Source organism: Maylandia zebra, linkage group LG14 (assembly GCF_041146795.1).
Source record: "Maylandia zebra isolate NMK-2024a linkage group LG14, Mzebra_GT3a, whole genome shotgun sequence".
NCBI classification, from domain to species: domain Eukaryota; kingdom Metazoa; phylum Chordata; class Actinopteri; order Cichliformes; family Cichlidae; genus Maylandia; species Maylandia zebra.
This window is the reverse complement of record NC_135180.1, coordinates 5931508-5945082: the sequence shown is the minus strand read 5'-3', so window position 1 is coordinate 5945082 and position 13575 is coordinate 5931508. Positions and strand designations below refer to the sequence as shown.

General features: G+C 40.5%; 2 protein-coding genes across 2 annotated transcripts; one reads left to right on the top strand and one right to left on the bottom strand.

Moving 5' to 3' along the window:
• The first annotated feature begins 338 nt into the window (after positions 1-338).
• Positions 339-3461, top strand: vma12 (vacuolar ATPase assembly factor VMA12). Its single transcript, XM_004574558.4, has 6 exons — positions 339-732; positions 867-940; positions 1162-1251; positions 2612-2654; positions 2731-2843; positions 2951-3461. The coding sequence occupies exons 1-6, from the start codon at positions 549-551 to the stop codon at positions 3044-3046; spliced, it is 600 nt and encodes a 199-aa protein (XP_004574615.1). The 5' UTR covers positions 339-548; the 3' UTR covers positions 3047-3461.
• A 2358-nt stretch (positions 3462-5819) lies between these two features.
• Positions 5820-9325, bottom strand: LOC101471965 (homeobox protein SEBOX). The gene is made up of 5 exons (XM_023155240.3): positions 9311-9325; positions 9176-9205; positions 9030-9090; positions 8286-8491; positions 5820-7203 (listed from the first exon to the last, which is right to left on the bottom strand). Exons 1-5 carry the CDS (start codon positions 9323-9325, stop codon positions 6505-6507), a joined length of 1011 nt encoding a protein of 336 aa, XP_023011008.3. The 3' UTR covers positions 5820-6504.
• Positions 9326-13575: the final 4250 nt, after the last annotated feature.

Below are 13575 nucleotides of genomic sequence, written 5' to 3'. Positions count from 1 at the left end.
TCCACCATTTCATTGGTTAAAATGCTGATTGCGCACCGGTAGTTTGGGACAATTTAGTGTTGGAAAGTTGTGTCCCATCAAAAGTACTGTTGCTTAAATTTGTGTCAAAGCTTAGTAATGCAAAAGCGGTAAGTTCTACGAGTTTATGATGAGTCCTTTAAGGCCCCAAAAGGTAAGGTGTCATGTCGTGAGAAACGTTTAAGTTAAAAATGAAACAAATCATTATTATAAACTTGGCGTATTGGCGTCTTGGCGTTTTCACAATAATATATATATGACTGATGTTTTACAAAAAAAAAAGAAAAAAAAACGTAAATAAAACGTCAGGAAGATGGTCACGTGAGCGATTACGTCAGCCTGTCACAAGACAAGCAATATGGCTGCGTACCAGGGTTTTTATTTGTTTTTAGCAGATGCTGGGTTTCGTTTTTAAACGGTACATTTCAGTAGATATAAAGTAAAGCCCGTGTTTATATTGAGGCCAGGTTTGACAGAAAACGTTATTTAAATAGTTGCTTCGAAAAAACTCGTTTAATTTTTGGTGCATCATGGCTTCTGCATTTGTGGTGGGGGATAAATTCAGAAATAAAGTGACACATTTACTGGGAAAGTCGGAGTCAGCTCTTCCTCGAGCATTGGGAGAAGAGCTGGAGGAGGTTCTTGAAAAACCGGAACCAACAATCCTGCCATTCAGTACAGCGAGGAAGATCAAGAAATATCTTCAGGACAATGGTGAAAAAAGAAAAAACTGAATTGTGTGTGTGTGTGTGTGTGTGTGTGTGTGTGTGTGTGTGTGTGTGTGTGTGTGTGTGTGTGTGTGTGTGTACAATTTCATAACATTTTTTACCGTGCCTGCATTTATCCAGGGCATCCATTCTACCTGCATGAGTTGCTGGAGGATAGCTCGCTTCACCTGCCTGAAATCGTGAAGCCTCCTAGGGTAAGTAAATTCCTGCACGTTTTGTGATGTACACTCATGCGCATCCTTTGCTGTTACACTGTATTCACATGTGAGTGATAGACCATAGGTCTGTAGACCTACTGCAGTGTTAACATGTAGTAATTTCTGCAACTTGGCCCCGTGTAATTAGAGTGTTTTCACAGAAGGCCCAGCCAGTGTAATGAGAAAAACTAAACTGTGACTTCTTCCTCTCACTTCAGAACCCTGAGCTGGTCGCCCGTCTTGAGAAGATTAAAGCTAAACTAGCCAATGAAGAATACAAAAGGATCACAAGAAATGTCAATGCTCAGGTACATTTTTTGTTAATATTAAAAGCATCTTTGCCATTTCAGGGTCGATACACTGGGTGTGCTGTTGAAATGTTTGGATGTTTGTTTGTTTTTCTCATGGTGAGGAGTACAAACCATCCTCGTCCATGCCAGTTCTTAAAACGATGGGATGGTGATGTAATGCAAATAAAAAAATATAGATAGATTGCAAGTTAGAATGTTTATGGATGGCTTCCAAGCTTGAGGTTCATAATGTACATCTGAAGAAGTCTACTTTCTCACTTAACGACATGATAAAAAAAAATGCCAGAACAGAATATTTTGCAAGTCTTATAGAAATTATATAGAAATTTGGGTGTCATATTTGACAGTTCAATGTCGCCAGAGAGTCACTCCAAACAGCTGGTTCTGAACTGTTTTTATCATCTAAGAAACATGTCTAAACTCAGACTACTGGTGTCAAAGGCAGAACTTGAGATGATTATTCATGTTTCTATTTCTTCTCATTTGAATTGTATTAACGGTCTTTTTTACTTGTTTCAACAAATCAGCTTTGGATGGCCTTCAGACTTTACAGAATTCTGCGGCAAGACTTTTAACTGGCACTAAGAAGAGGTCACATATTACTCTAGTTTTGGCTTCTCTTCATTGGTTGCCAGTAAACTTTAGGTTTCATTTTAAAATTTTAGTTTTAACTTTTAGAGCTCTACATGGTGAAGCTCCCCAGTATATCTCTGACCTGTTGAAACCTCATGCATCTTCCCAAGCACTTAGGTCTTCAGGTCAGAAGTTACTATTGGTCCACGTACTAGTTTCAAAACACGTGGGGATTGGGCTTTTCAGGCACCAAGGCTGTGGAATTCTCTTCCGTTGTCTTAACCCTGTCTTTTAAAATGGCCTAAATGGTAAATGGCCTGTATTTATATAGCGCTTTTCTAGTCCCTAAGGACCCCAAAGCGCTTTACATATCCAGTCATCCACCCATTCACGCACACATTCACACACTGGTGATGGCAAGCTACATTGTAGCCACAGCCACCCTGGGGCGCACTGACAGAGGCGAGGCTGCCGGACACTGGCGCCACCAGGCCCTCTGACCACCACCAGTAGGCAACGGGTGAAGTGTCTTGCCCAAGGACACAACGACCGAGACTGTCCAAGCTGGGGCTCGAACCGGCAACCTTCCCATTACAAGGCGAACTCCCAACTCTTGAGCCACGATTTAAATTGTTCTCATTCATTTTTTTAAAATTATGCATTTTTCCAAAGACAGAGAAAATGTGCTCATTTTTTCCAAAGTGCTGAGTTTGATTGTGGGGTTCACACACAAGTTATATTTTGAAAATATTTAACAGTTTTCTTTTTTTGTTTGATTTTCCAGGAAATCAACCGCCATGGCGTGCTGTCAGATTTCGGACAGCAGGGTGAGTGTACTGTTGAGCATCTCATTATAGAGGCTGGATTGTGCATCCTTAGCTTATGTACCTTCTCTCTCTGCAGTGCGGTCAGTCAAAGCAGTTGTGGTCACCATATTCAACTTCCTGGTTACAATAGTTGCTGCTTTTGCCTGTTCCTACATGGGCAGTCAGTACTTGTTCACTGAGACTACGGCGGTAAGAGAAGCGGTCCTGCTGCTGTCCGTCCCATTATAAAACTTCTCTGTATTTTGTGACGTTCTTGTTTTGCTTTACTGAAATTGTTTCCAACATTTGTTTTGCAGCGGGTGATCTCAGCGGTGATCGCCGCATCAGTAGTTGGGCTTGCTGAGCTGTATGTCCTGGTCCGGACCATGGAGGGAGACCTAGGGGAACCATAGCAGCTGTTACCTTTGGAATCAACACCTTGTAGGCAGGAGTCTGTAAGGCCTCTGGCAGCCACAGCCAAGCCCGTGGTTCAGAGCAGAACGCTCACTCTGAAACCTCTGTGGTCTTTCTTTCTTTTTGAATTGTTTCAGGAATTATTGATGAAAAAATAAAACGTCCTGAGAATTTCTAAATAGAAATGGTTCCAAGCTCCAAAGTATTTGTTCTTTGACATTCTGCATCCCTTTCTAGTGAAATGAAAATACTCAAAATACTTCGTATTTATTTCCCAGATTTTTGTTTTTACTCTAAAACTACAGCGTAGTTTTTTCCTCTCTGCTGTGTAAAATGAATGATGAGGTTCTTTTCTGCTCTGAGATGAAATCATATTTCATATGATTTTTATCAAATAAATCATCTAAAACAGTCCATTCATCTCAGATGTCCATTTGTGGATTTTCTGCCTGTTGCTGTTGGTAGATCACAACCAAAGGGGGGAGCACAGGGAAGACAAAAGAGCAGCTTGAGGTGGCAACGGATGACAACCCTTAAAAAAATTTAGTTTAGATCATGCAGTCCAGTAACAAATAACAATAAATGTCCCAAAGCATTTTAAGAGGGCTGCCAAGTGGGGAGATTTGCATCTTGGACACCTGCACGCATTAAATGTGGTATTAGCTTGATGAAAACATTGATACTCAAAGTTCTTAAAACCTGCAATGTTGGAGGGGTCTATAGCCTATTTCACATGGTGTAGGCCAAATCGTATGCTTTGGACAAGTTGTCGGTACCATGAAGTCTTCGTTGCACTTACAACTTTTCAGATATATAACCACCTTTAGCTCTTTATTATTTCATCTATGAAAACTTGGGCAGCACAAAAGTGATGTGACCCAACAGATGAACATTGTCTCCTGACACTGAGAGAGTCATATTTTCCAGTACGTCAAAACCAGTCAACAAGCTTAATATATTTGGCAGATCCAATGCATATACAGAGAAAACTAGCCAACAATGATAAATGCAAGTTTTTTTTTAAACAATCAAAAGAAGCTAGCATACAGACTTTAAGTCATTTGGCTTATTGTTTTGCCACGAGGATGTCCTTGTGTTGACTTTTCTGGAAAAGTCACCATCTGTGGCCAGTAATAATGGTCAGTCATAATGTTTACTGGACGGTTTCCACCTGACAGATGTGCTAATAATAATCTCCTGATCTGTGCTTACTATATCTGGTTTGAAGTGAAATATCAAGCCGAACAACACGTAAACAACCGATTACTGTCCAGTACAGTAGCTGTGCTTTAAGATCATCATGCTGAGAACAACAACACCATGTATCCTACAACACAGAAGATCCTTTTTTACTGATCCCCTCTCCAGATAAGGTTTCATAGTTCTGTAAATTATGCCCCCCCCCCCCGTCAAGTTCTGTCATATCAGTGGAAGGATTAAAAGATGTGACTGCATCCTGGAATACCAAAAAAAAAGTCTCTTCCTAAGATCTGAGATTTGACACCAGGATTAAAGGTTTATTGAAAGATTATTTGGTATTAAAAATGATTATGATATGCAGAGATCTCTGTCCAGCTCTGGACAAACAGTGGGCACTCCCGTCTGTCATATTTGCCTCTGTATTATGCCTCTAATGTAATATTTCAAAACTTAAATCCAGGTCAAATTACAGAGGCGGTAAGCTGATAGACCCAGAGCTCTGACTTTAATTTAGTTCTTATTTTGCTTTCATTTTTCCCCTTCCCCTTAGGCCATGTAAACCCTGTGATACTTACAGCACAAAGAGATATGATAAAAATATATTTTGATTTAGAAAATAATTATTCCTGTCGTGGTATCCTACCACAAGGAATCATTTTAATCTGGATGTTTTGAAAAATAATACTCTTGGGGTCACAGCATTAAACATGTCCTGGTTCAGCAGGAGAACAGGAGCTGGCTTCTGTGAGGAGAAACCATGATATATACAGCAGTATCTCTCTGATGGAGAGACCTCTCAGATCTGACCATAGGTTATACAACTTCTGACATTAATACATTTTCAAAATTTCATGAGCTTTGTGTATTTGGCTCTTTAAAAAAATGTTAATAAGAACAAGTTTCATTAAAAATGCCGATAGGACATCAACATACCCTGTGGGTAAAGGGCAAATTGTGTGATTCAAGTAGTTTTTTGGTTTTGTTTTTTTTTTTTGGGGGGGGGGGGGGGGCTTGAAGATTGTGCTTGAACTAAATACATTACAAAAGATACTGCTTTGGCTGATGACTTTATACTGTCTATGACACCACTGACAAAGATATGAAACAGTTAATAACAACTATCAGTTTCAAGTAGTTAGCCAAAAGTAGCTCAAATAACAAAAAGTACAGATGCTAAAACTACTTGATAAATGTCTAGAAAAAGGATATAAGCTAAAAGCTATGGTGAGCTGCTAAAACTAATGGGTAAATGTTAAAATCACTAGTTGGAATTAGGTAACTATTAGCCAAAATACCCTAATAGCTAATTGTTAGAGAATTGATATTACCTAAAGCCATGCTGTCCCCTAAAAGTCCCCTAATTACTGTTAGTAGGCAAACTGTTACTTGGTTAAATAAAACTACATGATAAATCATTAGCTGTAGCATATAATGGTTGAAAAGGATATAATAAGTGACTTGATTATAAAAACTTGACTTACTTAAAAACTGACACTTAAATTTAATAAAAAATACTGACAAAAAGTACATGTTACAAGTTTATGAGGCTTCAAGTTTGGGAACTACAGTGGTACAAACTAATGGGAAGTTTTTCACTTTAACCTATGATGTTCGCTAAATATTATTTATTTTCAAAACTAGATAAAAAAATGTGGGGTTTTTGGTAATATTAGTACTGTAAAGTAGTTCCAGCCTTGCAAGCTACAATATTAAAACACAACATACAGTTAACAATAATGAATAATAATAATTTCAATGAACTGATATTTTCTGCATATTTTGGTAATAATACCTTTGTATTGCTACTGAACAAAATAAACTACACAACTGAACAGTTATGTGAAAATATGATTTGCGGTTGTATTATTTGATTATACAAAAACATGAAACAAGCTTCATGTTACATATGTTGTATGTGCTTACTTCCAGCTTCACAAAATGCAGTTTATACTATCAGAAATTTTTAAAAACTAACTTAAAAAAAACATTTTTAATTAATTTGTATTAGATTTTAAAAATAACAGATTCTATTAAAATAAAAACAAGAACAATTGTTTTTGACAAGTAACAGTAAGATTCAAAACTGTGATCAGTTGCCTCAGTTTATTCCCCAAAATATACAAGACATAATTCAAAACATAAAATATACAACTGGACAAATCAGCATCGTAACAATTCTACTCTACTTCACAGTATTACAGCCTTGTCTGAAATTCATCAGCTGTGGTAAAACACAGGACAGATTTTGATACATTCATCAGAATTCAAGAAAATTGGTAACAATAGCAGCGTTATAGATCAGGTCTGAGATATATCCCATCGAGGTCTGTGGTCCCAGTTGTGGGTGATGATGGTGGTGGTGGTGGTTCTGTCCCTGACCTTGAGAGATTTCCCAGTACATTGGCTGAGGGTGGGAAGGGACAACCTGATCTACTGAGGCATGACCGCCAGTTCCAGTGCCTCCGCTGCACAGTGCCTGATGAGGTCCAGATGGAGCCAAGCTCCGGGACTTGAAGTTCCTGAAGGCCTGATAGGAGCATGTAGATGCAGCGTGGTGAGGCTGCCTGGTGATGGACTGATGAAACGAACCAGGAATGAAACCAGTGAGTGAGGCTCCTAAGTGCTGTTGCTGCTGCCCGTGGTACTCCTCTTCCCAGAGACGAGACTCTGAGGGTTTGGAGCAGCTACGAGTGGACTGCTGATGGAGGGATGAGGAACATGGTGGCGATGACATGGGGTTACTGTAGATTTGCATCCAATCTGAGTAAATCTGCGGGACCTCCTCACAGGAGTGGTTCTGTTCTGGCCTGAACATGTCTGCCAGAGTGTTTGAATACGTGGAAGTCGCAGGGCCGGAGGAGGGATCCACAAAACCTCTAACTCCAAGGACAGACTTGGTGGACTTGGAGAGTCTACCGGTCTTAATACTTCTAGCTCTTCTGTTTTGGAACCACACCTGTGGGAAATGGCAAAATTTATAATGAATTAGTCTTACATAGCCAATTTCAGTTTATGCATCCAAATTCTGCTCAGGGTACCATGTTCATCAAAACAAATACTGGGGTTAGATAGATTTTTTGGGTTGTAATTTTCTTGTCTTCGTAAATGGACTGACTCTTATATAAAGCTTTTTTACTCTACTTGAGCACTCAAAGCATCTTAAACAACATGCCACATTCAGCCATTCACACAAACACTTTTTGTGCACCTAAATGCTTTCTTTCTAATGTTCATAATCCAATAAAGCATTAGAACAATTTGGGATTAGTTCCTAATTTCCTTACATCCTCTCCACACTTTTACCCTCTTTTGTGACTCTGCATACAAGCTCTGCCAGATATTGCAACTAATAATGCTGAAGTATTTAACAGTATTAACAGTAAAGAGTAGAGGAAACTTTATAATGCTGTTTGACATGTTAGCTCCGGTCCTATGCTGGGGTAACATTGAGACTTTGCTAACATGTGACATGGTTAAGCTGTCTCCTGACTTTGATTGGAGTTTTCATGTGTGACAAAAACGTTTATCACACATAAACATTTACTTCATAAAGGAACACAGAACATGGACAGAAATATTTAGAAGGAAAGAAGGCAGATAGATGCTTGGTAAATATAAAAGAAAGAGAAAACGGGTATCACATCATCCTCTGCCTGCCTAAAACAGACTTAACTTCAGGTATGACTATCCTTATATGAGTCATATATATAGTCTATATATAGTCATATGGGCTCATTTGTTATTATTTTAAGTTCTTTAATGATTTTGATCTTTAATTGAGAAAAAGAAGAACAGTATCATTTATAAAGAATAGCTACAAAATATGTACTGAAGATATTTTTTTTGCTGTAGTGGTCCCAATTATTGTCTCCGTGGTCTAAAGGAGACCTATTCTCTGTGGGTTCATCGTGACCAACAACAAATCAGTCAAGATAGTGTAAATTAAATTAAAATAAGTAAATTGTTTCATTACAGCCACTTTAAATAGGCTAGGAGAAACTTGGAGTTTCAGACTGAACATCCGACCAGCAGCCTCACCTGTATCTTGCTCTCAGGCAGGTGTGTGTGCGCGGCCAGCCTTTCCCGCAGGGTGATGTCCGGGTAGGGGGTCACAGCGAAGGCCTGCTCCAGCTCAGACAGCTGCGCACGGCTGAAGATGGTCCTCTTCCTTTTCCTCTGACCCTCCATCAAACCGATGCCTCTGTCCGGCTCCGGAGAGGATACGGCACTCCCACTGCGGGCATCTTCCAATTACAATGCAAATATCAAGAAAAATGTCAAACAGTTGAAAAAATAATGGTCTATAATAAATAAATAAACAGCCTTTCAGAAAGGGAAATCTTGTTGTGGTGATGGAAAATATCACAACCCATAAACTTGTCAACATTTAGGTTCTTTTGTGTTTGACCGTGGATTGTAATAATAACTATTGTTATCATTATTATATTATAATAATAATTATTATTACACTTATTTATTAACAAGAAATTAAAGAACAAAAAAAATATTTTCGTAATTTAGAAATTATTTACTTTATAGAATACATTTTATTATAGCCTTGAACCTAGGAATATGTGTATCTGTTAAGAATAAAAAAAATTTATAATAATAACTTTCAGATTTATTTTCTCAGCCATCTTTTTGTTTACTTTTATCCTATTAGACTATTTTATTGTAATATACAATATAATTCAACCATTCATTGAGTTTTGTTGGGAAAAGCTGATTCTATGAAGCAGCCGGTCAGAAAGTCAAAAGTGTTTTTTGCTCTCTGTGACTCACCTTTTGAGTGTTTCTGTTCTCCGAATAATGCCTTGAAATCTGCCAGGTCTTTCTGCTGGTTCTGCTTGAGTAAAGAGAAGTCTGAGTCCATGAACAGAGCCATAACTCCACACACACACAAACACACCTCTGCCGCTCGCCTTCACCGATGCTGAGAGTTGAGGAGGAGTCAGGAGCTTCTTATACCGCGTTCAGATCAGATGGGACACCCAGCCCTCTGCATCCAGTAAATCTCCAATTACTTACTGACTTGTTTTCCTGCCTCTTTAAGTCTTCCGGACCTGCTCAGGCACCATTTATAGAGTCATTTTTATAGGTCCTGAGAGAAGATTTCCGAAATGAGCCTACATTTATTTTTTTTTTCTCAGCCAAATGTCATCATGATACAGATCATATATTCTTTAAAGTCCATCTTGCAGAAACACACACACACACACACACACACACACACACACACACACACACACATATATATATATATATATATATATATATATATATATATATATATATATCGTACATTGAATTATTCTGCATTTTTTCCAAGTAGGTCGTTAGACTATTTAATCTGCTGCAGTCTTTATGACGTCCTTCTCAAGCTAACAGCTAATGTGATAAATGTCACCAGTAAACAGTGTGGCTGTACTTGCAGAGTACATCTGAACACTGAAATAAACTACTGAGCACACACAGAAAATAAAGTACCTTATTGAACTAAAATATATCTCTGCCCTGAGACCTAGTGGAACTCAAATAGGTTTAATCTGTTTTTGCTCACTAAAAGCGCTCACCACCTGCAACAGTCACACTCCTCCAAAAATGCTGTTTATGTGGCTTATAAAGATAATGTATTATTATAAAAAAAAATTCTCAAGAGGCCTGCTGCAACTAGACACATGTTTGACATAAAATAACTCACCTGCTTCTTCAGATATCAGTGAGGCTGGTTCAGTGTCAGGTGTGTGGGTGTGGGGTGATATGAGTGGGACAGCCAAGCCTGAGCCAGAGGTTTGGTCTGTTGGTTCTTGCAGCAAGCCGGCAGATATGTGATTTAGTATACATATGCACAGAAGGTCTGCCTGCACCAATTACTTGTTGACTAAAGTATAAAAAAATAATAAAAATAATAAAATAAGAAATGAGGTAAGCTAGCAAACACTAGGAAAGTCAAGCAGTTTCTTTCATGTACAAGTATATTTCCACCTGTCTCTTTTCCTACCGCTCCAAAGTTCAGCGTCAGCGCGTGCACCTGGACTAAACCAAATCACGAAATAAGGACGGGGGAGGTGGGGTCAGAGGTTGACTGGATTTACTCTTTGTTTCGAAAAACAAAACAAAACCACTATTAGGAAACAAACACCTTTGAAGCAAACCGCATTTATGGTCATGTATGGAAGCCATATTGATGGGCTAATAATTTTTGTTAAAAAATAAAAAAATAAAATAAAGTTACGGGCGCTTAGAATCCGTAATTTTTCTCCCCCTGACGGCGCCCATGGGAAATATTTATTTGAATTTTAAATCCTTCGTAGGGAGTTTGGTTATGTAAGAAAAATAATGAACTTTTCACTTTAGCCCTATTTCTGAGAGTGTACAGGTGTTAGGGTCATGTTTTTGTTTAAAGCTTGAGAACACAATATATGTAGATGCCTTTCCATTACACAGTTTGGTGTCAACACTAGTTGGACACTGGAAAGACAATAATGGAAAAATAATCTTATTATTCAGTCTTTTTCAGTAACTTGTGCTGATTTTGTTCAACCAGGTCAAGAAAAGCAGGAATCCCAACTATCCTGGGGTGTCACATAGTAGGTTTTGTCTTCTGTGTCTACCGTTACATTGCTCCTACAGTTCCCATGAGATAATTTACATTCTAGACGTCAGGCACAGTCCACATTATGAGGTTGGATCATGGTTTGTTCATGAGTTGGGCATCCCTTTGTGTTTTACACTTGCTTTTTCTCACTTGCTGTTTTTTCTTTCTTTTCTTTTTTTTTTCTTGCTTAATACTTATACTTAATCTTCTACTCAATTGTCAGGCTTAAAAACTACTTGGTTAGGTTTTGAAGAAGATCATGGTCATAACAACAAACCTGACCTGCCAGCTGTTATAATTTAGGAGAGACAGAAGCACAGCACTATGGCTTTCTGACCAAGTAACACTGAAAGTCTATCCAGTTAACTGGAACTTCCAAGCAGAATCGATCTTTAGGTAATATATTTGAGCTTGTACGATGTGGAGGAACCTAAGATCATATCATACACATGGTATAAAATCTCCACACATTGCAGATGGTCTGGAAACCGATGCTGTCCAGCTGCAATCAGCTCCAACAACTGGAAGAGACACTTAAAAACCACACAGACCCAAACAATCACACAACTTGATGGATTTACAAAAGCCTGATCACATGATCAACTATTTGCAATTGTTATGTTTTATGTTACTCTTTCATTGTAACTTGAGTGATCATAATATGTGGACTGTCCCACCAGGGGAGAGAAAACTTTAGACTTACTGTATGCTAACGTCAAGGATGCATACAGCTCCTCCTCCCTCCCCCCACTTGGTAGGTCAGATCATAACCTGATTCACCTCACCCCCCGCTATGTGCCAATTGTGAGGAGGGAACCTGTGACCACCAGGACTGTTAGGAGGTGGTCAGAGGAGGCAATAGCAGAACTACAGGGCTGTTTCGAGGTGACCGACTGGGAAACACTCTGTGAGCCTCACGCCGAGGACATCAATGGGCTTACTGAGTGTATCACAGACTACATAACTTTCTGCACCGACTCCATTGTTCCAGCTCAGACTGTTCATTGTTACCCAAATAACAAGCCGTGGGTGACTAAGGACATCAAAGCCCTCCTCAACAACAAGAAGAGGGCTTTCAGAGGGGGCAACAAAGAGGAGGTGAGGAAGGTCCAGGTGTTACTAAAGGACAAGATCAGAGAGGCTAAGGACAATTACAGGAGGAAGCTGGAGTGGAAACTCCAGCAGAACAGCATGAGAGAGGTGTGGAGGGGCATGAAGACCATCACTGGATTCAGGCCAACCAACAGCAGGGGAGCTGAGGGAGGTGAGAATAGAGCCGACGAGTTGAATCTGTTTTTCAATAGATTCGACACCACAGTGTCTGCTCCCACCCCCACAACCTCACCTGCAGTCAGCCTGGAATCCAGAGCCACACCACTGTGCCAGCCTCTCTCTTCACATGTTGCCTCCTGTGAGATTCCTGACACCCCTCCCCCACCCATCACCTTCACTCAATACCAGGTTGAGATGCAAATGAGGAGACTTCACTCAGGCAAGTCTGCTGGACCAGACGGAGTGAGTCCCCTTGTCCTCAAGGCCTGTGCCCCCCAGCTGTGTGGAGTCTTTCATAAACTGTTTATGCTGAGTCTGAGTCTGCAGAGGGTCCCGGTGATGTGGAAGACATCATGCCTCGTCCCTGTACCAAAGACGCCTCGTCCCAGTGGCCCCCAGGATTACAGGCCCGTGGCACTGACCTCCCACATCATGAAGATCCTGGAAAGGCTCATCCTGGACCAGCTGCGACCCATAGTAAGACCACATCTGGATCCCCTTCAGTTCGCTTATCAGCCTCGTCTCGGAACAGAGGACGCCATCATCTACCTGCTCAATCGTGTCTACACCCATCTGGACCAGCCGGCGAGCACTGTGAGGGTCATGTTTTTTTACTTTTCCAGTGCTTTCAACACCATCAGGCCGACCCTCCTGGGTGATAAGTTAGCAGCGATGCAGGTGGATGCTTCTCTGGTGTCCTGGATTGTTGATTACCTGACAGGAAGACCACAATATGTACGTCTCCCACAGTGTGTGTCTGACAAGGTGATTAGCAACACAGGGGCACCACAGGGGACTGTCCTCTCCCCCTTCCTCTTCACCCTCTACACCACAGACTTCAGCCACTGCACAGAGACCTGCCATCTTCAGAAGTTTTCTGATGACTCTGCGGTGGTTGGATGCATCAGCAGGGATGATGAGACAGAGTACCGGGCTGTGGTCGACTCCTTTGTCACGTGGTGTGAGCAGAATCATCTGCAGCTCAACGTGGCAAAGACCAAGGAACTGATCGTGGACTTCAGGAAGACCAGGAAACACTTGACCCCTGTTTCAATCCAGGGGGTCAGTGTTGACATTGTGGAGGACTATAAATACCTTGGAGTACACATTGACAATAAACTGGACTGGGCTAAAAACACCACAGCACTTTACAGGAAGGGCCAGAGTCGTCTCTATTTTTTGAGGCGACTGAGGTCCTTCAACATCTGCCAGAAAATGCTGAGGATTTTCTATGAGTCTGTGGTGGCCAGTGCGATCCTCTATGCTGTTGCATGCTGGGGGAGCAGGCTGAGGGTCGCAGATGCCAACAGACTTAATAAACTGATCCGTAAGGCCAGCAATGTTGTGGGGATGGAGCTGGACTCCCTCAAGGTGGTGTCGGAGAGGCGGATGCTGTCCAAGATAAAGACAATGTTGGATAACACCTCCCACCCACTCCATGACATGTTGGTCAGTCAC